General features: G+C 48.9%; 1 protein-coding gene across 1 annotated transcript; it reads right to left on the bottom strand.

Annotated features, from left to right (window-relative positions):
- Nucleotides 1–1,563: 1,563 nt before the first annotated feature.
- Nucleotides 1,564–2,406, bottom strand: LOC143704626 (chemokine XC receptor 1-like). The gene has a single exon (XM_077197446.1). The coding sequence runs from the start codon at nucleotides 2,404–2,406 to the stop codon at nucleotides 1,564–1,566; it is 843 nt and encodes a 280-aa protein (XP_077053561.1).
- Between the last annotated feature and the right edge of the window lie 21,449 nt (nucleotides 2,407–23,855).

The raw sequence follows: 23,855 nt of genomic DNA, 5'->3' as shown, positions 1-23,855 counted from the left end.
CATAGAAGAAATTAAAACAATCAAAATAAATCAGAATAATTAAAACAGTTTAGAATAAAAAATAAAATAAAATACAGTACAAAGAGTCCGACGAACAGTGGCACAGTGCTCATTCAGTAAATGCACAGCTAAACACGTGTTTTGAGTCTGGATTTGAATGTGACTACTGTAGGAGCACGTCTGATCTCTTCTGGAAGCTGGTTCCAGCTGCGGCCAGCATAGTAGCCAAAAGCGGACTCGCCTTGCTTAGAGTCAACCCTTGGTATTTCAAGCTGATGTGATCCTAATGGTCTGAGTGATCTGTTTGGTTTATATTCAGTGAGCATATCTCCAATGTATTGAGGTCCTAGGCCATTGAATTATTTACATACCAGTAATAATACTTTAAAATCAATCCTATATGTAACTGGCAGCCAGTGTAAAGACCTGAGGACTGGTGTGATATGTTCATAGGTTATACTCAGAATCCTGGCAGCAGCGTTCTGTATGAGCTGCAATTGTCTTATGGTCTTTTTGGAAAGGCCAGTGAGGAGTCCATTATAATAATCCACCCTGCTGGTGATGAAAGCATGCACAAGTATCTCTAAGTCTTTACTGAAAAACAAAGCATCTAATTCTTGCAAGATTTTTCAGATGGTAGTGCTGATTTTGTTATTGATTTGATATGACTACTGAAACTAAGGTCTGACTCTAGAGCAGAACAATTTTAGATACACAGTATTTTATTTTATCAGTATTTATATTTACAGTTTAATACATAGAAATATGTTGTCCCATCACTCTTTTGTATGTCTTTGTATTAACAACTTACAACTTTAAGTAAAACATGCTTAAAGGATATAAGGCAATCTGTTTCCAAATATTTGTCTACACACTCACATGAATGTGTGTAGTATGAATGTAATCTGAACATACTCGCCATGTTGTTCGCCATGCACAATTTGTATATGCAAATATTTAAAGTAAAATAAAAAGTTTTAAAAAATGCAGTGCGCTTCTACATAGAATATGTTAATTTGACAATGTGCAAAACATTGTTTACATCCATGCAGAAAATTGTGTAACTTCAGTAACCAGCTTTGAAGATGCTGTGTCAAAGATTCAATCTTTATACACATGACACTGGCAAGCAGGTGCCAGCATTTAAAAACTGTGACAAAGAGAAAAAAACAATAAAATCGGTGTCATGGCAGGACATTAAGTTTGATGTAATCTATGTGACAATCCTCGTTATGGAAAAGGTGACACGGGGCCATTGATTTATTCTCTTTTTTTTATTTATTGGTAAAACAAACCATGAGCTAATAGTAACCACTCATAAATCTGTTAAACACAATCCGAATAAATATGACTAGAACAGCCAAAAATACAGCTATAAGTCACTGAATAAACAGTGAATGACAGAGAGTTCCAAAACTGTAAATACATAAGAAATAAAATTACATAACAAAAACCCTGCTTAATTCAGATGGGAAAGACTCTGCTACAAGGACACAAAGGTGATTTACAATATTCCCAAGTAATATTAAAAGTTCTAAGTCATATTTGAGTAACGTCTTGGTTTTATAAGAGACAGGGGCAGAAGAGTTTTCCAGTGTGGTGAAGATAAAGAACAGGCTGAACAAAACCTGACAGCACATAACAAACCAAACCAGGGAGCCAACATGCAGGATTAAGCTTTTCTGTGGCAATGAAAAAAACTCCTGCAATACTAATTGGGGCATATGTGATAACCATGCTCACAGTAGTCATTAGAATTAAATCAAATGCTCTTTTCTTGATGCAATTTTCCTCCTTTCTCTCTCTCCTTCTCGCTTCTGGTCCTGACTGCTTCAGAGCTCTGAGAACAGCCACAAGACAAAACAACTGGATTGAGAAGAAGAGGAGGAACTGCAGTGAGAAGAACCATATATGTGCAGTGTAGTGTAGGACTATAGTAAACATGCAGCACAAACAGGAGCCAAGAATAATTATCCAGGCCGCAGTGCAGCAGATTACTCTATATCTGAGAGGTTTGTACTTCAGAAAGGTTACAGGATGAACCACTGCCAGGTAACGCTCAACACACATCAGACACTGAAACAGAGGACGACCAGTAACAGCTAGTCCTGATAAAAAAAGTTTAAACTGTACTATAAATGAAAACCACTCTGCCAGTACAATGGTCAAACAATTCACGTAGTAACCAGCCTCAGAAATAGAGAAATTGAGGATGAAGAACTCTGATGCAACTCCACTTCCAGCTCCTGTGATGATGAGCCATGTAATATAGGAGTGTGTAGGAAGACCAACCAGGAAACTCATGCTGTACACACACATGTTCAAAATTTCTACAAGCCCAAAAGACTGCGTTGTGGTGTTTGTAGATATTTCAGCTGTGGTGAAGTTCACTGTAGAGTTATTCATCTCCTCTGTGTTTGTCTTCTCCTCTCAGCTCACAAAACATTATGGAGCTGTGATCAATCGGAAGAGAGAATTGAAACAACCAGAGCAAACACACATTAAATGACTTCAAAATGATTCCATAAATTCAGTAGTATTTTAGGTAATTTTATATCTTCATCAGCCTATGTTAACTGGCAAAATCTCTGCTCTATTTCTACTGAAGTGATTTCTTCTTTTCAATAAAATAAAAAGAGCCCAGTTTCTATTTACTTGTTCAATGTTTCCTAAAAAAAAAACAAATCAACACAGTGACAATGCTTCTTCTTATAATCTGTTTTACCGTAAAAGCAAGAAATCAAATCAAAAAGAGAATCACCTGATGAGTGAATTTCTGGTTTCTCTGGACTTCTGATTTCTAGTACATTAATCTCTGCTGTTTTATAGACTGACTTCACAGCTGTAATAATAATATATGTGCAAGACTTCATCTTTTAGACGTCACATAAAACCAGATATGCAAATGTTTAAAGTAAACAAAATAAAGGTTCAAATATATGACTTATTGGGTCTGTTCACCCAATTGATCCCCAAGGCACAATTTATACACCACAATGAAATAATTGTTCCTTATCTGCAGTTAAGATGACAACAGCAAGTATCCATCATTTCTTTCAGACTGTGAAGCGATTAAGCACATGGGAAAATTGAGGATGTGTGTGTGTGTGTGTGTGTGTGTGTTTATTTTTAAGTCAGAATTGTGAAATATAAACTCGCAATTCTGAGGGGAAACAAAGTCATGAGATGTAAACTCACAATTTTTTTTTTTTTTGTATTATTCTGTGGCGGAAACAAGCTTCCATAGTTTTAAATGAAAACATTTAGAACATTTTATTACACAGCTTCCTGGAATACTGTTTGGTCACTCGCACCATAGCTGTCTGATATTTCCACATATGCCTTGTCATCAATAGCAACACTGTATATAGGTGAATAACAAACTGCATTTTTTTAAACTGCTGGAAGGAAACACTTCTTGAAGTTCTTTTGAAAGTGAGCAACCCGAACCCTTTAGGACGTATCGTACTCGGTTACTAACGTAACCTTGGTTCTCTCTAGAAAGGGAACGAGTACTGCGTAATATCTTACGCTATGGGGAAAACCTCTTTTCCTGAGATATTGAAGCCCAAAAAGTTTCTTAATTTTTAATCAATGTAAAACGCTTTGCGACAGCATGCAGACATAGGCAAGGCAGCTTGCGTGCCTATTGGCTTACCTGTGGCAAAAGCAGCAGCATATCGACAGAGGCCCTGCGAGACATGACACCCAATGGGGGCACTTCGCGCCCATATACGTCACATCCCGCCAGAATAGGCGTGGCCTTGGCCTATAAATACAGATCGATAGGCTGATACAAACTGGTTTTCATCGCTGAAGCGAACCAAGCTGTAGTATGCACGGCAAGTTACGCAGTACTCGTTCCCTCTCTAGAGAGAACCGAGGTTACGTTAGTAACCGAGTACGTTCTCTTACGAGAGTATCTCTCGTACTGCGTAATATCTTACGCTATGGGGAACACAATGCAACACGCCTTGCGTACTGGGATCCGACACTAAAGTCCCAAGGGCAGTAGCCCGGGGCCCATATAGTGCATAATCACCATAGACTCACAGAGAGTCGGGGAAGAGAGGCTGCAAGCATCATTCCCCATGAAATAGCATCCTACAGGAGCTAGTTATGTTAACAGTGTTTCACACAGACAGGGTGAATTTGTTCAGCCTGAACTGGGTAACAGTACGGGTTATTCAGCACCCATGGAGCTGTTCTCTCGATCAGTGTACATAAGCAACGACTCAGCATTCTGCGCCGGCGCAGCGGGACAGATAATACTGAATTCTAGACCGACAGCAGCTTAGCCTGTAAGGCGGGAACCTCTAGGTTATAAAACCTTATAAATGTAGACTGCGAGGCCCAGCCTGCCACCATACAGATATCTTGCAAGGAGATCCCACTAGACCACGCCCACGACGAGGCCATATCTCTTGGAGTGCGCTCTGACACCCAAAGGACACTGCAGGCCCTTAGCAGTGTAATCCAGCACTATGGCATCAACTATCCATCTGGATAGGCTCTGTTTTGATGCGGCCAGTCCCTTGGAGCGTCCGCCAAACAAAACAAAGAGCTGCTCAGTCTGTCTGAAGACCGACGAGCGGGACACATAAGCTCTCAGTGCCCTGACAGGGCAGAGGACACTTGCATCCTCCTCCTCATCACGAGCCGGGAGGGCGCACAGGGATATAACCTGGGCCCTGAACGGTGTGTTGAGAGATTTGGGCACGTACCCGTGCCTTGGTTTGAGTATGACTTTCAAGTCATTAGGCCCAAACTCCATGCATGACGTGCTTACTCAAATTGCTTGCAAGTCCCCTACACGCTTCACTGAAGCGAGAGCAATAAGGAATACCGTTTTGAGAGACAGATGTTTCATGTCTGACAAATGGATTGGCTCGAATGGGGCACCTTTCATGGCTTCCAAAACCGTAGAAAGGTCCCAAACCGGGACTGAGGGGGGTCTGGGAGGATTCAGCCTCCGAGCTCCCCTGAGGAATCGCATGACCAGGTTGTTTTTCCCCAGTGACTGGCCAGACGTTGGTTTTGCAAACGCCGCAATGGCCGCCATGTATACTTTTAGCGTGGATGGGGTCCTGCCCTTATCCAGCAGCTCCTGAAGGAAGGAGAGCACTTCCGTAATCCCGCAGTCTGCGGGTGAAAAGCCCTGAGCTTGACACCAGGCAGAGAACACTGACCACTTTGAGGAATAGAGCCGTCTAGTAGACGGGGCTCTAGCCTGCGTGAATGTATTTAACACTCCCTCTGGGAGGTTAGCGGGTACCCGTTGATGGCCCATGCATGTAGGGACCATAAATCCGGGCGAGGATGCCAAATCGAGCCCTTTGCCTGAGAGAGGAGGTCTCTCCTCACCGGTATCGGCCACCGGGCAGTGCTGGTGAGCCGCGAACCAGTTCTGGTTTGTCCAGAGCGGAGCCACGAGAAACACTGGGCATCCGTTTTCCCGCTTCCGTTCTAGCACCTGAGGCAGGAGCGAGACGGGAGGAAAAGCATAGAGGGGGCAGCGGGGCCATCCGTGGGCCAGCGCATCTCTGCTCTTGGAGAAAAAGTTCGGACAGTGAGCGTTTTCTTGGGATGCGAACAGGTCCACCTGCGCTCTGCCGAATGTGTCCCACAGCAGTTGGATCGTCTGCGGGTGCAGCGACCACTCCCCTGCTGGGACATTGTTTCTGGACAGACAGTCTTGTCCCAGATTCAGGCGACCAGGCACTCTGTTCACTCTGTTCAGCACCGCTGTCCGTCGGTGAGGGACTCGAGCGATGCCGGCGAAGCTGGCGGGCGAACCGGCGAGCTTTGGCGGGCAGGAGAAGGCTCGGGGCCGCGCTGGGCACGGCGCTTTTTACGGCGCGGCGCTGCAGCGGGTTGAAGTGCAGGCTTTGAGAAAGATGCCTGGCGAGTCCTCAGAGTCACCATAGGCAGTAGCTCACAGTGATGGCATTCCGTCGACGAGAGCGAGAGCCGCATGATCCTCACCCAGGCAGGAAACGCAGAGGAGGCGATCCTCTTCACTGAGTGTGGCTCGACACAAGCCGCAGGACCTATGCATCTTGAAAAAGACGCAGTTCTTTCAGGAGGGAGAGAAACAGTGAAAAAAGTGTGTGTCACAGCGCCGAACACACACACACACTTGTAATGAAAAGGATATGACGCCGGAAAGCGTAGCAGGTACGGCGGCTAAAGGCAGCGTTGCTAGCGACTTCAGACTCAAAGGCTCATCCCGCTGTATGCTTTTCCTCGGACGGCGCGGCTTCTCACTCCGGATCCAGCGATGCAGATGCTTCGCTGAAGAGATGAAAATCAGTTTGTATCAGCCTATCGATCTGTATTTATAGGCCAAGGTCACGCCTATTCTGGCGGGACGTGACGTATATGGGCGCGAAGTGCCCCCATTGGGTGTCATGTCTCGCAGGGCCTCTGTCGATAGGCTGTTGCTTTTGCCACAGGTCAGCCAATAGGCACGCAAGCTGCCTTGCCTATGTCTGCATGCTGTCGCAAAGCGTTTTACATTGATTAAAAAATAAGGAAAATTTTTGGCTTCAATATCTCGTGGAAAAGAGGTTTTCCCCATAGCGTAAGATATTACACAGTACGAGAGATACTCTCGTAAGAGAACCTACTGTTCTACGAGTCCGAAAGGTGCATTCAGTCACTTCAAGTAAGTAGTTAATTTGTACCATTTACCCCGTGATCCTGTGTGGCTTAGATTTTGAAAACTGATTTATTGAACAATTTGTACCATTTACCCCGTGATCCTGTGTGGCTCTGATTTATTGAACAAGTTATCTCAGAAGTGAGAATTTAATCGTGAAATATACTTTATATTTTACATGTTTTACCAAATGCTAATCGAATAGACTACACCATTAAAATTAATTTGAATTAAACACCTAAAGGGCCTTATTAACTATCTAAGCGCAGGGCGCAAGTGCAGTTAGGGCGTGTCCAAATTAACTTTTGCTAGTTTGGCCCTGTCCCAGATGACGCACTACATGTGGACTTTCTGTCACGGAGTGGGTATAACAGGAAGCGAGGATTCATGTGCGTGAAAGGAATTTATTAAATAAACAAAACAAACTTACAAACAAATCAACCCCGTGGGGGGAAAACAGGAGAGAACTCAGGCAGGCATCAAGAAGAACATGAGGGAACATAGACAACGAACCAGCACAGGACTGCAAACACAGGGAGACTAAATAGGGAACAAACAAATGAAGGTAACGAGGCAGGCAGGTGAGGGACATTAAACAATAACGAGATAACAAGATGGGCGGGGTTTGACAATCGACAGGAGAGCACATGGCACAAGGAAATAACATGACAGCCATGTGCTCACAACAGACCAGACCAACACAAACACATAACAAACCGGGAGTGTCACAGCTCTGTCACTAAACCAAGGGAAAACCCAGACAAGGGTGACAGAACTGTGACACTACCCCCCTCTCAAAGGGACGCCACCTGGCGTTCCCAAGGAGGAACACCAAAAACAAGACAGGAACATCATACGTGCAAGACCAAACAGCAGAAAAGACAAGCAGATCAGAACACATACACAGAGAGGGGAGGGAGGGAGGGGAGCCAGGGAGGGACGGGAGAGTTGAGCCAGGGGGGGAAGGGCGGGTCCGGACTCCAGGCTGAAGACCAGGGTGGTTCAGACAGTCCATCAGGTGGCCAGGGCGGATCCGGCTGTGCAGATGACCAGGGCGGAGCAGGCTGTGCAGGCGGCCATGGCAAAGATGCCCCTTCGGGTGGCCAAGGTGGAGACGACCCTTCGGGCGGCCATGGCAGAGAGTACCAGGGCGGAGCAGGGTGTGCAGGCGACCGAGACGGGGCAGGTCCTTCGGGCGGCCATGGCGGAGACGACCAGGGCGGAGACAACCCTTTGGGCGGCCATAGTGCAGAAAAAGACACCGGCTCAGGAGCAGAAACAGACACAGGCTCGGCGGCGGCCATCTTGTCCGGAGACACTGGCTCGGCGGACGTGACGTTAACAGTCTCTGGATCGGCAGACGTGACGTGAACAGTCTCTGGATCGGCAGACGTGACGTGAACAGTCTCTGGATCGGCAGACGTGACGTGAACAGTCTCTGGATCGGCAGACGTGACGTGAACAGTGTGAACAGTCTCTGGATCGGCAGCTGTCATTGGCAAGGCAAGGAACCTGGGTGGCGCCCGCAGGGCAAGAAGCTTGGGCGGCGCCGACAGAGCAAGGAATCTGGGTGGCGCCGGCAGGGCAAGAAGCTTGGGCGGCGCCGGCAGAGCAAGGAACCTGGGCGGCGCCGGCAGGGCAAGAAGCTTGGGCGGCGCCGACAGAGCAAGGAACCTGGGCGGCGCCGGCAGGGCAAGGAGTTGGGGCGGTGCCGGCAGGGCGAGACGCTTGGGGATGGCTTCCAAGCCCTGTGGGCTCGTAGACACCCCTCTCCTCCTCCTCCGTTTACGAGGTCTCGACTGTGCTGCAGCCTCTCTGATCCCCACTGGCGGTGCAATAGGGCGAGTGGGCATCTCTGGGACAATTGAAGTCAGGTCCTCCGGGGCTACTGCAGGCTGCTCGGGAATGGCCTCCGGAACGAAAGCATGCTGCTCGGGAATGGTCTCAGGGACGACAGCGGGCTGCTCAGGGACGGCCTCCGGGACGACAGCAGGCTGCTCGGGGACGGCCTCCAGGACTTGAGGGACAGTTGGCTCCTGCTTCCTCCTCCTCCGCCGTGTCTGACGGCGAGTTGGTGGCGCCAAGCTTTCCGCCTCTGGAACCGCTGCAGGTTTTCCAAGGTCCACTGGGACCACTGTAGTTTGCCTCACTGGAGGGTTCTCTCGTCGTTCCAGAAAGTCAACGAACCTCCAGAACGTCAAGCGCTCCAGTCCTGTCATTGTCCACACATCAACGGGCTCCTCAAGGGCGTAATTAAACAGGTCCTTAAGGGCCATCTCACCCAGCCCCAGCCCCTCTGCAGCGGAGCTGAATTCCAGGGCAAAGTCTCTAGCATTCGTCCCCTTTTGTCGAAGGGAACTCAAGGCGGTGAACCTAATAATGCGTTCATAACGCGGGCAGGAAATAGGAGAGACTGGTGGCTGGTGTGAATCCTTCCCCTGAATCCTCATTACGGCTGGTTCGTTCTGTCACGGAGTGGGTATAACAGGAAGCGAGGATTCATGTGCGTGAAAGGAATTTATTAAATAAACAAAACAAACTTACAAACAAAACAACCCCGTGGGGGGAAAACAGGAGAGAACTCAGGCAGGCATCAAGAAGAACATGAGGGAACATAGACAACGAACCAGCACAGGACTGCAAACACAGGGAGACTAAATAGGGAACAAACAAATGAAGGTAACGAGGCAGGCAGGTGAGGGACATTAAACAATAACGAGATAACAAGATGGGCGGGGTTTGACAATCGACAGGAGAGCACATGGCACAAGGAAATAACATGACAGCCATGTGCTCACAACAGACCAGACCAACACAAACACATAACAAACCGGGAGTGTCACAGCTCTGTCACTAAACCAAGGGAAAACCCAGACAAGGGTGACAGAACTGTGACACTTTCGGTCTCGTGGACTTAAATTGCGTGTGCTTGCTGAGTCTACGAGTCCGTAGGCCATTCCATTCATCATTTTAACGCTCTGAAGTGTGCTCAGCAGCGACCCTTTGTACCCTTGAAACGGTCTTCCGCGAACCCCGCATGGATGCAGGCTCCACACACTTTAACTACCCAGGAATCCTTGCGAAAGGCCAATCAGACAACGGATGGGAGGAGATTTCGCTCACGGACAATTGTTAACATGACTGAGAAGGAAATATTTTAGTTCCCTTTCGAGAGGTCTCTCCTATTGCGTAAGTAGCTTACGCTATGGGAAAACTCCTTTTCTCGAGAATATTGAAGTCTTTATGTAAAACGCATTGCAGCTGCACAGCTGACAGCAATGAACGAAGGCAGCTCGGTCATTGGCTGTGCTGCGGCAACTTGCTCGAACCAATGACGGGGCGACTCTGAATGCGCGACCAATGAGCGCGCTTCGCGCCCGCGCGCGTCAGAGCCCGCCAAGATGGGCGTGGCCAAGAGCTATATATTGGGCGCCCCGTCATGAGAGTTCTTTAGATTTAATCTCCTTCAGCGAACACCTTCTTCGCTGGATCCTCCGGATTATTGAAGCTTCGCCGTCGAAAAGCATACCAGCGGGATTTGCTACGAGGACGTCGGCACCTTCAGCCGCCTTCTGACGCGATCCTACTGAGCCATCCGGCGTACTGCTCACGCAAGTATTTACATCTGTTCGCTCTGCGACACTTGTAAAAGAGCAAATTTTCCAAGGCGTTGTTTCAAATGCCTTCCTGCGCGTCGTGCAGAGACCTTCTCCCGGACGGGGATCGTCACATCATCTGCGCTCGCTGCCTGGGCCGGGACCACGCAGAAGCTGCTTTGACCAAGGGCGGATGCCCCGAATGTGACGACCTGGGTCTCTCCGCACTGCGGGCTCGCCTCGCCGCTTTCGCCGTGAGCGAGCCCATCGCCGCCATCCCTCTGTTCGAGCCGCGCACTAAGAAAAAGCGCCGCTCACAGAGGCTTCCTGAACCTGAGCTCAGTGACGTCACGCCTCGCCAGTCTCCGCGTGCTTCACCGCCGCTCTTGCCTTCCCCACCGCCGGTTCAGTTCACCCAGCCGGACCCACACCCCTCTAGCAGAGCGGTGGGCCTTGTGACTTTCGGCGCGTCCGAGGACGACGGGGGAATGGATGACAGCTTGTCAATCGACTCTGCATCGGACGACTGGCCGGGCTCCACTCTCGACCCCGCCCCGTCGACGCTAGCTAGCGCGAGCGGGGGCTCCACCATGGATAGCGAGATTATCCGCGTTCTCTCTAAGGCCGTGGAAGACCTCGGGCTCGATTGGTCTTCTCCCGAAGAACCAACCCGGAGCCGACTGGATGAGTGGTTTCTGCAGGGGCGCCAGCAGGCCCCTCGGCAAAGGCCTTCTCCCTTCTTCCCGGAAGTTCACGACGAACTCACCAAGTCGTGGAAAGCCCCCCACTCTGCGCGCCTAAAGCCTTCTTTTTCTTCCTCGCTCTCCTCTGTGGACGGCGCGAAGGAAAGAGGCTACGAGGGAACACCGCCCCTCGAGGAGGCCGTGGCCAATCATCTCTGCCCGCCCTCCACCACCGGATGGAAAGCCAAAGCTTCCCACCCCTCGAAGCCCTGCCGCACTACTTCAGCTCTCGCCGGTCGCGCCTACGCCGCCGCCGGCCAAGCTGCATCAGCGCTTCACTCTATGGCGGTACTTCAAGTGTTCCAAGCCAAGCTTCTCCGCTCTATGGACGAGTCTGGCCCCGAACCCGAAGCCTTTAAGGACCTACGCAGCGCGACTGACATAGCCCTGCGAGCCACGAAGGCCACCGCCCAGTCTATCGGCCGTGCCATGGCTAATTTGACTGTTCTCGAGCGCCATCTGTGGTTGACTCTGACTGAGATGAAGGACGCGGATAAGGCGCCATTTCTCGACGCGCCTATCTCCACCAGCGGGCTGTTTGGACCGGCGGTTAAGGGTTTCGCCGAACGCTTCACTGAGGCCCAGAATGCTTCACAAGCTATGCGGCATTTCCTGCCCAAGCGCTCCAGCTCATCGCAGAGCAGACAGAGGCCGCCGCAGCCGCAGCGGGCTAGAACAGCCCCCACCGCCTCTCAGCCCGCGCCTCAGGCTGACGCTCGACGCCGCTCGCGCTCTCACAACCGCAAGCCGCCTTCTGAGCGACGGGGTCCTCGGCCCAAGATTGTGCTGAACCCCGAGCCTCGAAAGCCGTCCTAGCCACAAGAATGAAAAGAGAGAGTGCGTGTCTCGCAAAAGCCGGACCACTCTCTCTGCAAAAGCTCAAGCATTACCCAGTCCCCTTACAGGCGGCTGGATATGTTCATACAGCAGTCAATGGGCCAGTCACAGAGCTCGCTCACCTGCAAACAAACGCCGTTTTTACGGCGACGCACAGAAAACACAAAAATCTTTTTCTGCCTGTGTCACTAAGGGTTCACATGTCCACAAGGTGTGCATTCCCAGATACTGTCAAAACAGTGCCAAATTCATTCCCAGCTCAAGCTGCGCACCCCATGAATGTAGATCACGTGCCTACGGTCATGTACGCACCACTACACACAAGCACTGTTCACACAGTTATAAATTCATCCCCAGTAAAAGCGGGAAACATTATAAAAGTGACGCGTGTGCCTACCACTGTTTATGCACCCCCACTTATAAACACTGTCCTTACAGTGTCAAACACAACCCCAGCCCAGGCTGCGAGTTTTACAGACACAGCGCGCGCTGCTGTAATCACACACGCGCCCATTCACTCAGCTGCTCAGCGCGCGCCCGCGCCTCTGAGAGCTATGAGCTCAGGCGATTCGCTGGCCGGGTCCCTGCGTCACAGCGGCCCGCCCCTAGCCTGTATTCAGCCCATATCTGTACACGCAGCGGCATGGGAAAATATTCCAGATATGCCGAAATGGGTATTGAATATAGTAAAGCACGGATACTCGCTCCAGTTCGCTCGCAGACCACCACGTTTTACGACTGTGGTCGAGACGAAAGTGAGAAAAGAGTGCTCACATGTTCTACGCACCGAGGTGCGCAAACTAATAGAAAAGGGCGCTGTGGAAACTGTTCCCCCCTCTCTGAGCGAGGCAGGTTTTTACAGCCGCTATTTTCTCGTCCCGAAAAAGGATGGCGGTCTCCGCCCCATCCTAGATCTCAGACACCTGAACAAAGCACTAATGATTCGCTCGTTCAGAATGTTAACAACCAAGCATATCCTCGCGCAAGTACGCCCAGGAGATTGGTTTCTCTCAGTGGATCTGAAAGATGCTTACTTTCACATTCCAATAGCGCCTCATCACAGGCCGTTTCTGAGATTCGCTTTCGAGGGACAGTCGTACCAGTACACAGTACTTCCGTTCGGCCTGTCCCTGGCTCCCCGTACATTCACGAAATGTATGGATGCAGCACTTTCCCCCCTAAGGCGAAGGGGAGTGCGAATACTGAATTATTTCGACGATTGGCTGATTCTAGCACAATCAGAGAGTCAGTTAATAACACACAGATCTTGGATTATCAGCCATTTAGAATGCCTGGGTCTAAGAATCAATTTTGCAAAAAGCATACTATCTCCCAGCCAGAGGATTTCTTTCCTGGGAATAGTTCTAGACTCGATGCAAATGACAGCGCGTCTCTCATCAGAGCGCGCGCTCACCATCCGGCGCCTTGCAACATCATTCAGGGCGGGCGCGCTCGCCCCCGTCAAGCGGTTTCAGAGGATGCTCGGTCTCATGGCCTCAGCATCGGCCGTACTCCAGCTAGGATTGTTGCATATGCGCCCTCTCCAACGCTGGCTCAAGAGCCGCGTCCCTACTCACGCGTGGCGTTCGGGCCACCTTTTAATCAGAGCGAACCACGGCTGTATAAAAGCCCTGACGCACTGGAAAGCCGCCGACTGGTACCAGTCAGGCGTGAGTCTGGGTGTGAACACAAGGAGAAAGATGATAACGACAGATGCCTCCAAAATAGGTTGGGGGGCCCTTTACGAGGGCAGGCCTGTCTCCGGCTTTTGGTCAAACCCGGAGAAGCGCCTACACATAAACTGTCTGGAAATGAAAGCGGTCGCTTTGGCTCTCAGAGCCCTGCTCCCACAGCTGAGAAACGAACACGTCTTGGTCCGAACGGACAACATGACGGTAGTATCGTACATAAATCGCCAGGGTGGACTCAGGTCGAGCTCCATGCATTCAATGGCCAGGAGACTCATTTTATGGTCCCAGCACAACTTGCGCTCGCTGAGAGCAGCGCATGTGCCAGGTGCCCTGAACCAGGGGGCGGACATGCTATCCAGAGACAAAATTCTCCCAGGAGAATGGGCTCTCAACCCGCTGACGATTCACTGGTTATGGAAAACCTTTGGCAAAGCGGAGATCGACCTCTTCGCCTCCAAGGAGAACGCGCACTGCCCTCTTTTCTTCACGAAAAGCATGGATGCGCTCGCCCAGAGCTGGCCGAGCCGTCCCTTATATGCCTTTCCCCCGATCGCGATGCTACCGCAGGTCATCAGTCGGGTCAGAGAGGAGAAAGACGCAGTGCTGCTGATAGCCCCACTCTGGAAGAACCAAACATGGTTTCCAGATCTGATGCAAATGCAATCTGCACCACGGCCGATTCCACTGAGGCCAGACCTCCTCAGTCAGGCCAACGGGATGATATTTCATCCCCGCCCCGATCTGTGGGCCCTTCATGCATGGCCCCTCAACGGGTTCCCAGGAACCTCACGAGCGGAGCACTAAAAACCATCGCTGAGGCGCGGGCGCCCTCCACGAGACGCTTATATGCCCAGAAATGGAAAGTGTTCAGTGTCTGGTGTAATGCCAAGGGCCTGAACCCTGAAACATGCGAGATTACGAACGTACTCGCTTTTCTACAAGGGCTTCTGGAGGCGGGCCGCGCCCCCTCCACGCTCAAAGTATATGTGGCGGCCATCACAGCATCACACGACCCTGTAATGGAACGTCCATTGGGAAGAAACGACCTAATTATTCGTTTCCTAAGGGGCGCTAGGAGGATGAACCCTTCACGCCCCCCCTCAGTGCCGATCTGGGACCTAGCTACTGTCCTAGACGCTCTTAAAGGGCCTCCGTTCGAACCACTCCGAACCGTGCACCTTAAACAGCTCTCGCTCAAGACTGCGCTCTTGCTGGCACTCGCCTCGGTCAAGAGAGTGGGCGACCTGCACGCGCTTTCGACAAGCGCTGCCTGCCTAGAATTCGGACCTAACGACTGCAGGGTCGTCCTTAGACCGAAACATGGGTATATTCCTAAAGTGCTCACCACTCCCTTCAGAGCACAGGTTATCTCCCTAACTGCGCTATCGTCCCCAGCAGACGAACACGACGCTAATCTACTCTGCCCCGTTAGGGCTCTCAGAGTGTATTTGGAGCGTTCTGCCCTATTCAGACAGACAGAACAACTGTTTGTATGCTTTGGCGGCCGTACGAAAGGTTCCGCCGTTTCAAAGCAGAGAATCTCTCACTGGATAGTTGAAGCTATAGCGCTGGCTTATGAAGCTAAGGGACTTCAATGCCCCTGGGGAGTCAAAGCACACTCCACCAGGAGTGTGGCTTCTTCCTGGGCATGGTCGAGCGGGATACCGATCGAGGATATTTGTGCGGCGGCAGGCTGGGCCTCACCGTCCACATTTATCAGGTTCTACAACCTACAGGTCCCGACACTGCATTCCAATGTACTATCAGCATGATGCTAGTTGAACTACGAGTTCGTATCTAGATTATGTATGTGCTTGTGTCACACTGAGCGCCTTCTAGCTGCTCTGTATTCTTTCCCACATATAAAGCTCGCCTCTGCCGGCTAGTTGGATGATAACTTTGCTTTTTTAGCTCAGGCACCTGCCTCTGGCTATCATAAGGCGAAGTTCAGCACGCACGGCGTTTTGCATGGTGTTCCCATAGCGTAAGCTACTTACGCAATAGGAGAGACCTCTCGAAAGGGAACGACTCGGTTACTAACGTAACCTCGGTTCCCTGAGAGGAGGGAACGAGTATTGCGTAAGCTGCCGTGCTTGTGCTTGGTTAGTTCGCTTCAGTCGTTTTAACCTAAAGAACTCTCATGACGGGGCGCCCAATATATAGCTCTTGGCCACGCCCATCTTGGCGGGCTCTGACGCGCGCGGGCGCGAAGCGCGCTCATTGGTCGCGCATTCAGAGTCGCCCCGTCATTGGTTCGAGCAAGTTGCCGCAGCACAGCCAATGACCGAGCTGCCTTCGTTCATTGCTGTCAGCTGTGCAGCTGCAATGCGTTTTGCATAAAGACTTCAATATTCTCGAGAAAAGGAGTTTTCCCATAGCGTAAGCTACTTACGCAATACTCGTTCCCTCCTCTCAGGGAACCGAGGTTACGTTAGTAACCGAGTCGTTTATGTATCATTATGTTTTTTATGACCTAGGTCATACAAGTTTATACAAACATTATGGTCATCGACCAGTAGTTGATGTCTCAAACATAGGTTAATAATAGGGCACTAAATAATATGATCACATTATGATTCATTAAATAAATAGAACAGAATGTCAGGGCTTTACTGAGTCATATGTAAGAACAACAACAATAGGTGAGCCATTCCACCGAATGGGTGACATTTGCTTGTTGTGCATAAGATTTCTGTGTTGAAGCGATGTACTATGTGCTAGAAGTACTTCACAGAGAAGGAGGTGGAAAGAGAAAGAAGGAGAGAGAGAAGAAGAGAGATGGAGGGAGAAAGAGGGAAATTAAGACAAAAAAGGGGGAAAAGAGAGGGTTGCGGGTGTGTTTCGCTCCTTCCATTGCAATATGCCATAGGTGGGTGTTTCTGGCACCTGCATAGTATGGGTTTTCTCCATTTTCTACAAAATATAAGAAAGACAAAGACACAACGTTTAAGTTACCTCGTGGTGGACTGGCTTCCTGGAAGTATGGTGTTCACATTATTAAACTAATGCTAAAGTCTACAATATAAGTAATTGCAACCTTAAAACTCATAATTCAGGTGAATAGTATTATAAAAACTAATATTTACAGTATTAAATCAACAAAACAGAGGACTCTACTCACTCCTGTTACTTTAACTCACTCCTGTTATTCATTCATATAAGCAACAGGACTGAAAGTAACAGGATTGAGTTTTTAAGCAAAACGTTATCAAATACATGCCATATGGTCACATAGAATACATGCTTACAGCATGAGGACACTGAGCAATTTCTACTGACTTACCAAAAGTTCATATTTTTAAAATAAACAAATAAAATCTAAGAAATAATTTAGGTAACAGGACAGTATGTTGAGATTTACCTTCTCAGTCATAGTTGCAATTTCATCAAATATACAGAAATTAAAATGAGAGGACTTACTTATGGTCTTCCCATTGCCTTCAGAAGATCCAGATGATGCAACTTCCGTTTGAAAATGTGTCTTGTGGAATATTCCAAATTTTTCAGAGGGGGGGATGTGTTAGGATAACAGGACTGAGTGAAAACCCGGGGACACGACTAAAATTTGTATTTTATCTAAAATATTAGATAAAATATTTTTTTCTCATGAAAAAAAAACATTTTAAAGCATAGATTGGATATAAAGTCACACAACAATGCAAACAAATTAAGATATTGAAGGATTTTAATCATCATATTTCATGGTAAATTTTAGAGATAGAGAGTGGGGACATGCAGAAAATGCTATTTTTTAGTGTTCTATGTAGTTTTTATTAATGTTTTTAATTATACATTTTAAATTTGTAGTTAGCTTAATGTGCAGGAGATTTTGCTTAATAATAAAATGTCTTTTAGAGTTAAATTTCATGCAATTTTATACATTTAATGTCCTGAGGACAGAAATGTCACCCTTTCGGTGGAATGGCTCAGGTAGCATATTTCTCCGAACCTGCAGCTCCTGTCCATAACAACAACCAGACCGTCTTCCTACTTCCGGAATGACGATCGGGTCTGTCCCAAAAATACCTCTCAATGCGCCCTCGTGGACTCGCGCCAAGGGCCAGTCCAAAGTGTGGACTATGAGGAAGTCCACAAGTCTGGAGTGTGCCTTTTTCATCTTTTACTGAGACCAGCAGAAAGGGAAGGCTGTCTCCAAGCAGAGGATGGCCCACTGAATAGTGGATGCCATCGCCTTGGCGTTCCTTCACACTCCTCGGCAGTCGGACGTGGTGGTGCATCCGACGCCAGGCCTAACACTTGTATGCTTGTGGAACCTGTGCTAGGCTGGGCCCCATATTTTGTGATCTCTGCGGCGATCCTATATGTGACCCCGCCTGTGAACCCCCGGCTAAAGTCGCAGAATCTAATTATGAGTAAAGAGCATCAAAGTAGTCATAGCCATAAACATAGGCGCCGATAGCATGGGTGCTCCGGGGCTCGAGCACCCACGGAAAATATCGAGCACCCACGTGTGCCAGACTACCAGTAGGCTACATTCATTTAAAATTAAACATTGCAGTTCGTGCTATGTGAAGCGTCTGTCACACTTTCTCGGATGAAAACGCCTCTGATTGCAGTTAAACTTTAGATCTCCAATCCTGTCTGTATTTGTGAGAAGAGGCGCTGTCCTGAGCTATGGTCCTGAGTTGAAAGAAAGCCTACTTTACTGCTTTATTATCAAGTAAATAGGTGTGTTCGTGTCGGCGGCTGTCCATTTCCTAAAAGGGGTCGCACACCGGACGAGAAGCGCAGCGCCGCGTCGCGCAGTGCCATGTCTTTTAAAATTCGAACACATTATTCTCTATGAGTGTAACTTACACACACCGGCGGCGCCCAGCTACGGCTTTAGGACCTTGTTCAAAATCCTGCCGTGCCACAGAGCGCGATTTACATAGTTTTATATTAAATTACATGTATTTGTCTCAAATCGTCGTTAATGTATATGGGTGATTCTGCAACTACGGGCACTTTTAAGTCCCAGCAGTGAAATTTTAGATTTATGTTAAAATTTGTCATTTGATGTTTCATAAATATATTCACAGTGCTATTACACACATTGACAAAAAATATAATTACTGATTAATGTGATTAAATATAATATTATGAAGCATTTATAGCTCAAAACACCATTTTTGTTAATGTCCCACACCTGTGGTCTCAATGTTGAGATACATAAAATAAGCTAATTTAATTATAATTTGACATTATTTCAAATGGAATTGTTTAATATACAGATTCATTTACAGTATCTTAAAATTCTTTGTATTATTAATTGATCATTTTTATGATTTTTTTAACTAAATGTGCCTGTCCCACACTTTTGAGTCCTTACCGCAACAATGAAAAAAAGCTTTTGTTATGAAATTTTATCGAACACAAACAAGTCTAGTTTCTATGGAAACAGAAATTATCACATGAGCACATTGCTGACAGACTGGGCCACCACACTACCTCACTCACAAGATACCAAAAAAATAAGGTAAACATCATCTTTTCTGCTCTAGTATTTATTGTGCGTCCTTACCATTCAGCTTAATAATTGTGTATTTTGAACTACATTTTAAAAATAAATGTATAATACTGTTGAATTCATGTATATTAAGATGCTAAGAGTCAAAACTAATGTGGTAGGCATTGCTAGCTGCCGATTAGCTAAAATATTAGGAAAAATGTCATTTCCGCAACATGTCTTTACCGCAGCAAATTTAGGTGTTGCGGTAAAGACCTTGTGTTGCGGTAGAGACAAATTCAAGGTTTACTGTATATTAAATTACAAATATTCTGTATATTATTAGTACTGAAGTATATATTAGTATATATATATTAGTATATATATAAACATGCAATTTTTTAACCCTAGATTTTAACATCGTGTCCTTACCGACACAAGATGTCATTACCGCAGCACTGCTCTATTTTAAATTTTTTCACATTTTCATTTGCAAAAAAGTATTTTTACACTTAAGCTGAGATGATTAACCCATTGAAATTGCAACATCTGTCATAAAAAGTTAAATATGTTATCTTTTGTGTGTATGGAAACAATTGACATCTAAGGTTACTGTACATTTTTTACATGGCATAGAAAAAAACGTCTCAGATTACGACTGTAACCTATGTTCCCTGAGAACAGGGAACGAGACAATACGTCAACGACGCTATGGGGAACGCCTCAGGCGTGACAGGTGTCTGAAATCACTATCAAATCACGTCAATCATATTGACCGGCGACAGCCCGTGAATCATTAGCGTGAATGATTAACGTGCGACCTGGAAGTATAAAGGGGCGCCTTGCAAACATGACAAATCACCTTATCGTCTGAAGGGACTGTACGGTAGGCAAGCCCCGCGGCATGGCAGGGAGACGTATTGTCTCGTTCCCTGTTCTCAGGGAACATAGGTTACAGTCGTAACCTGAGACGTTCCCTTTCGAAGGGAACTCAACAATACGTCAACGACGCTATGGGGAACGATATACCAACGCCGCCATGCTAAGGGGAGTGCATGCCAAGTGGCAGTGACAACTGTCAGAACCAGCAACTTCAAATGAAACGCTAGAACCACTCACCCTCAGGTCACACTGGGCTGTCAGTGACAGCATTCCCTACGGTCATAGCCCAAGCTACAGCCTCACAGAAAAACCTTCATAAACATGGTTAAATGAAAGGTCTACCTGGGCCGGCTCCGGGCCTGGAACCTCAGCTTCCAATTAGAAGGGGTCCCTTCTAGGGAATGTGGCTAGGGAACCCAAGGGAACCCCAGCCAGTCACTATTCAGGGGAACGTACTCACCCCGAAATGCCACCAGGACGGCCTGTCCTGGCGCCAGTACATAGACACTTAGTCTGGCCAAATCCTGTCTGTCTGAAGACAGAGCCTCTGGACAAATACCTTAAGTAAGGCATCCAACCCGAGGGACTGCGAAGCTGGCAGTGAACCACTCGGCCCGGATCTCAGAGACGGGATATCCCGGAGAGTATGACTCAGCATAGTGCTTTCCGACCCTTGCTAGCGAGGGGAGTTTCTCTACTCGATCCACGGATCAACCCAGTGTCTGTGTTTCAAAACACTGAGGAGGCCTGTGAAGGCCTAAGGGCTGATCTAACTGGGAGGCCTCACGAGAGGCCTACGACCGTCTGACCAGACTCAGGAAGCCGCATGCTCATAGAGACCCTCGTGAGGGGAGCACAAGGTCTACCTGGTAGGCAAACCAGGCTGTAGGCAGAAAAGGTTCCAGGAGGGAACCTTTAGCAGAGAATGAACACTTTAGCGAGCCAGGGCGCAAGCTCGCCTTCAGCAGCTGCCTGTTAAGGCTATCTGAGACTGATAGCAAGAGACCACTAGCTTCATAAACCCAGCACCACTAGGGAGCGTTACAGGGAGGCCCGGAGAGGCCTACTACCTGATCCTTTAGGGAGGCACTTGAGGCCTACTACCTGATAACCACAGTACGTGGGATGCTCACCTTCAGGGAGGCCTGGTGAGGCCTACCACCTGGTCACCACTATCTGTGGGAACTCACTGGTAGCTTTGAGCCCTGAGTCCCGGTGAAAGTATAAGGTGGCCTGCTAAGGCCAGCCAGCTGGGGACTCGCCTATCAGGGAGGCCTGGTCGGGCCTACTAGCTAATAGCAAGTCATATTCTGCCAACTGTTTACACAGCGCCTACAGCATCCTGGTGCCTAATCACATTGCCCATGGCAGTGTACTCCGCAAGAAAGCTAGTACCCTTAAAACAAGGGGAGTACAACATACGCCACTCTGCCTCAACGGAGGCCCCAGTTAGTCAGGGGCCTACCATCTATGCATGGGCGTCAGCTCAGGGCAATGCTCTGGCTTCAGGGGAGCGTACTTCGACCAAAGAAGAAGTGAAGCTTACTTCATACTCGACCCGAGCCATAGTGGTGCGAGGTGGGATAAAACAGAACTGGGAGTGAAGTGCTCAGACCTACCCTTTATCACAGGGGAATACTCACACCTCACCCTGAAGTTATCAGGGTGTGGGCCTGCCAGCGGCTCTAGGGGTGACAGAAATGTATCTGTGCCCCACCTAGGGGAGTGGGGCTTGAATGAAAGCCAACCACCTACAACCTAGCGCTCGAGCAGTAGCTCAGCGAGGTGAGTGAAGCCTAAACTGGCGGCCTAAATCCATAGGCCAGTTCTGCATGGCAGGGTCGGGCAGGAAACCCAGTCTTCTTCGTGAAGCGAAAGACGGCCTAACCCTGCTCAATAAAGACATATATACCACGGAGGCCTGTTTGAGGCCTACCATGTCCTTACAAACCATCCTCAGCACCACGCTGCATTACTCTAGTCACCCCAGAATGCAGAGAAGGGGGCGGGCCTTGGCCTAACGACTCCCACGGGAGGAGGCTGTTTATACAGGGATGCTAGAAACCAACATTCACACAGTGAAGGGTCAGAGGAAGAAATGCTAAAATTTTTAGCAGAGCGCCTCTAATATTCCTGGCACAGCCTAGGCCAGCTACAGAGGCGGCCCTGGTGAGGGCCAGCCTGCAAGCATAGATCTATCTGAGGGCTCGGAGGAGCCACAGCCTTACTAAAGAATATAGTCTGTATTATTCCATACAAAGGGCTGCAGAATCGCTCAGCCTAATGAAAACCCAAACAGAGCTCAAGGGGCGACATATTCAGGAAGAAGTCAAAACGGACCTGTGGGCCGGACATAAGATCTATCTGAAGCTCTAGCGTCAGTCAACACTCTAAGTAAAACAATTCAAAGAGAGAGACCAACCACTCTACCCTGAGGTGGCTAGCAGCCCGAAGGCTAACACAGTTACCGTTCTGGCCACCCAACGGGGAACTTCAGGGCCCTGATAATCCAATAAAGTTATCTTACCTTATTACCTTGACATGACCCCATGACTCTATACAGGGAACGAGGTCTGTAGAGAGATACATCTCGGAATTTTAATTCACAAAAAATTACTCTTAAAAGACCAGTCAGCTCACCTGCGGCGTGCGGAGTGAAGACTCGCCAGATAGTTCTTTATGACCCTGGGGTCCACCACTTTACATGCCTGAAAGAGGCGTTTCTACTAGCCAAGCCTAGGCGGGCCATTGGAACATCGTTCTTATCATAGGCCCAGCCCCAGGCCTGATGTAATGAACGTCTGGGGAGTCAGAAGAGAGGAGAGGGCTGGATTTCTTTTTAATGAAGCCCTCCGGGGAGATTATCCATCAGCGACACTGTGTGCGCTTGTGCTGGATAACCTCCCTCAGATCCCTCTTCTTGCGGGAGTCACACCTCTTCTGCGCCCTGTTCCTCCACGGAGGGGGCGCACGAGAGGCGACACTGGCTCTCTGGCCCTGTCTACGGTCCTCGGACCGTGAAGGGCCAGGCCCTCCCGCCTGCCTGGGTGTGGAACCGGATCTCAGCGGTATGCAGGATCCTGCAGCAGGTCGGCCTGATATGCCTGCAGCACCGCCATAGTGTGCAGGGAAGCACCAGCCTGAACCGCTGTCGTGTATGCTCTGCCATTCAAACGTGCTGTTGACTTTAGCGGTTTGGATGGCAGGGTTGGAGCTCTCAGTGTCGACGCCTGCCCAGACACGAGATAGTTCGCAAACGACTCGTCAAATGGGCGGCATCGACACATACCCATGCTCTGCGATCCCCTCAACATCAGCGAAATTAGCCCGCTGATGTCGGTGAATACGGGCAGAGTATGGGCTCTTCCATGCCCTCTCGATCTCCGTGTGAAGATCAGGAAGGAATGGAAGGCTCACCTGAGCTGGTGTGTATGGCAGGGGAGAAACCGATCGCCAAGCCTACCGCGAGCGGTCTCTCCTCTAGCGCGTCGCCATGGCAGCTACAGCCTGTTGGCGGCGCGCTCCACAACATCCACCAGGTCTGCATACACGGGGCAGGATGGCTGAGAGGGTTCAGGATCTACCTGATTATAAACCTCCTCAGCCATCTCCTGCTCGTCCTGAAGAGCAGCAACTGCAGGAAACCATTGGTGCCTGCAGTTCGCCCTCATCAGCCGTCGAATCATTTGAGAGGTTTACAGGACTCTCAAGATGATCGATGAGCTCTATCTGGAAGCCCATGATGCAAGTCGCCGCTCTGCCTCGGCACGAGCGGGACCACGCGGACCAGACGTTGAACCCCCTTCACTCGAGAAGAGGGCCAGACGAGAGCGGAGCGTTTTAAGAGAAAAACGCTCACAGTTCACACAGAGGATTCCCTCGAGAACCTCTCGTGCGCGCTCTTCTCCCAGGCAGGAAAAAACACACTCGTGTGCTTTACATTTCATTTTCTTACCGTTTCATTGAGTAGCGTTTTCAAACAGACAGTCCCTGAAG

This window comes from Siphateles boraxobius, unplaced genomic scaffold, assembly GCF_051911475.1.
Source record: "Siphateles boraxobius isolate OS27281-9 unplaced genomic scaffold, OSU_SipBor_1 11, whole genome shotgun sequence".
In the NCBI taxonomy this organism is placed as follows: Eukaryota; Metazoa; Chordata; class Actinopteri; order Cypriniformes; family Leuciscidae; genus Siphateles; species Siphateles boraxobius.
This window is presented reverse-complemented; position numbering and strand designations above follow the sequence as displayed.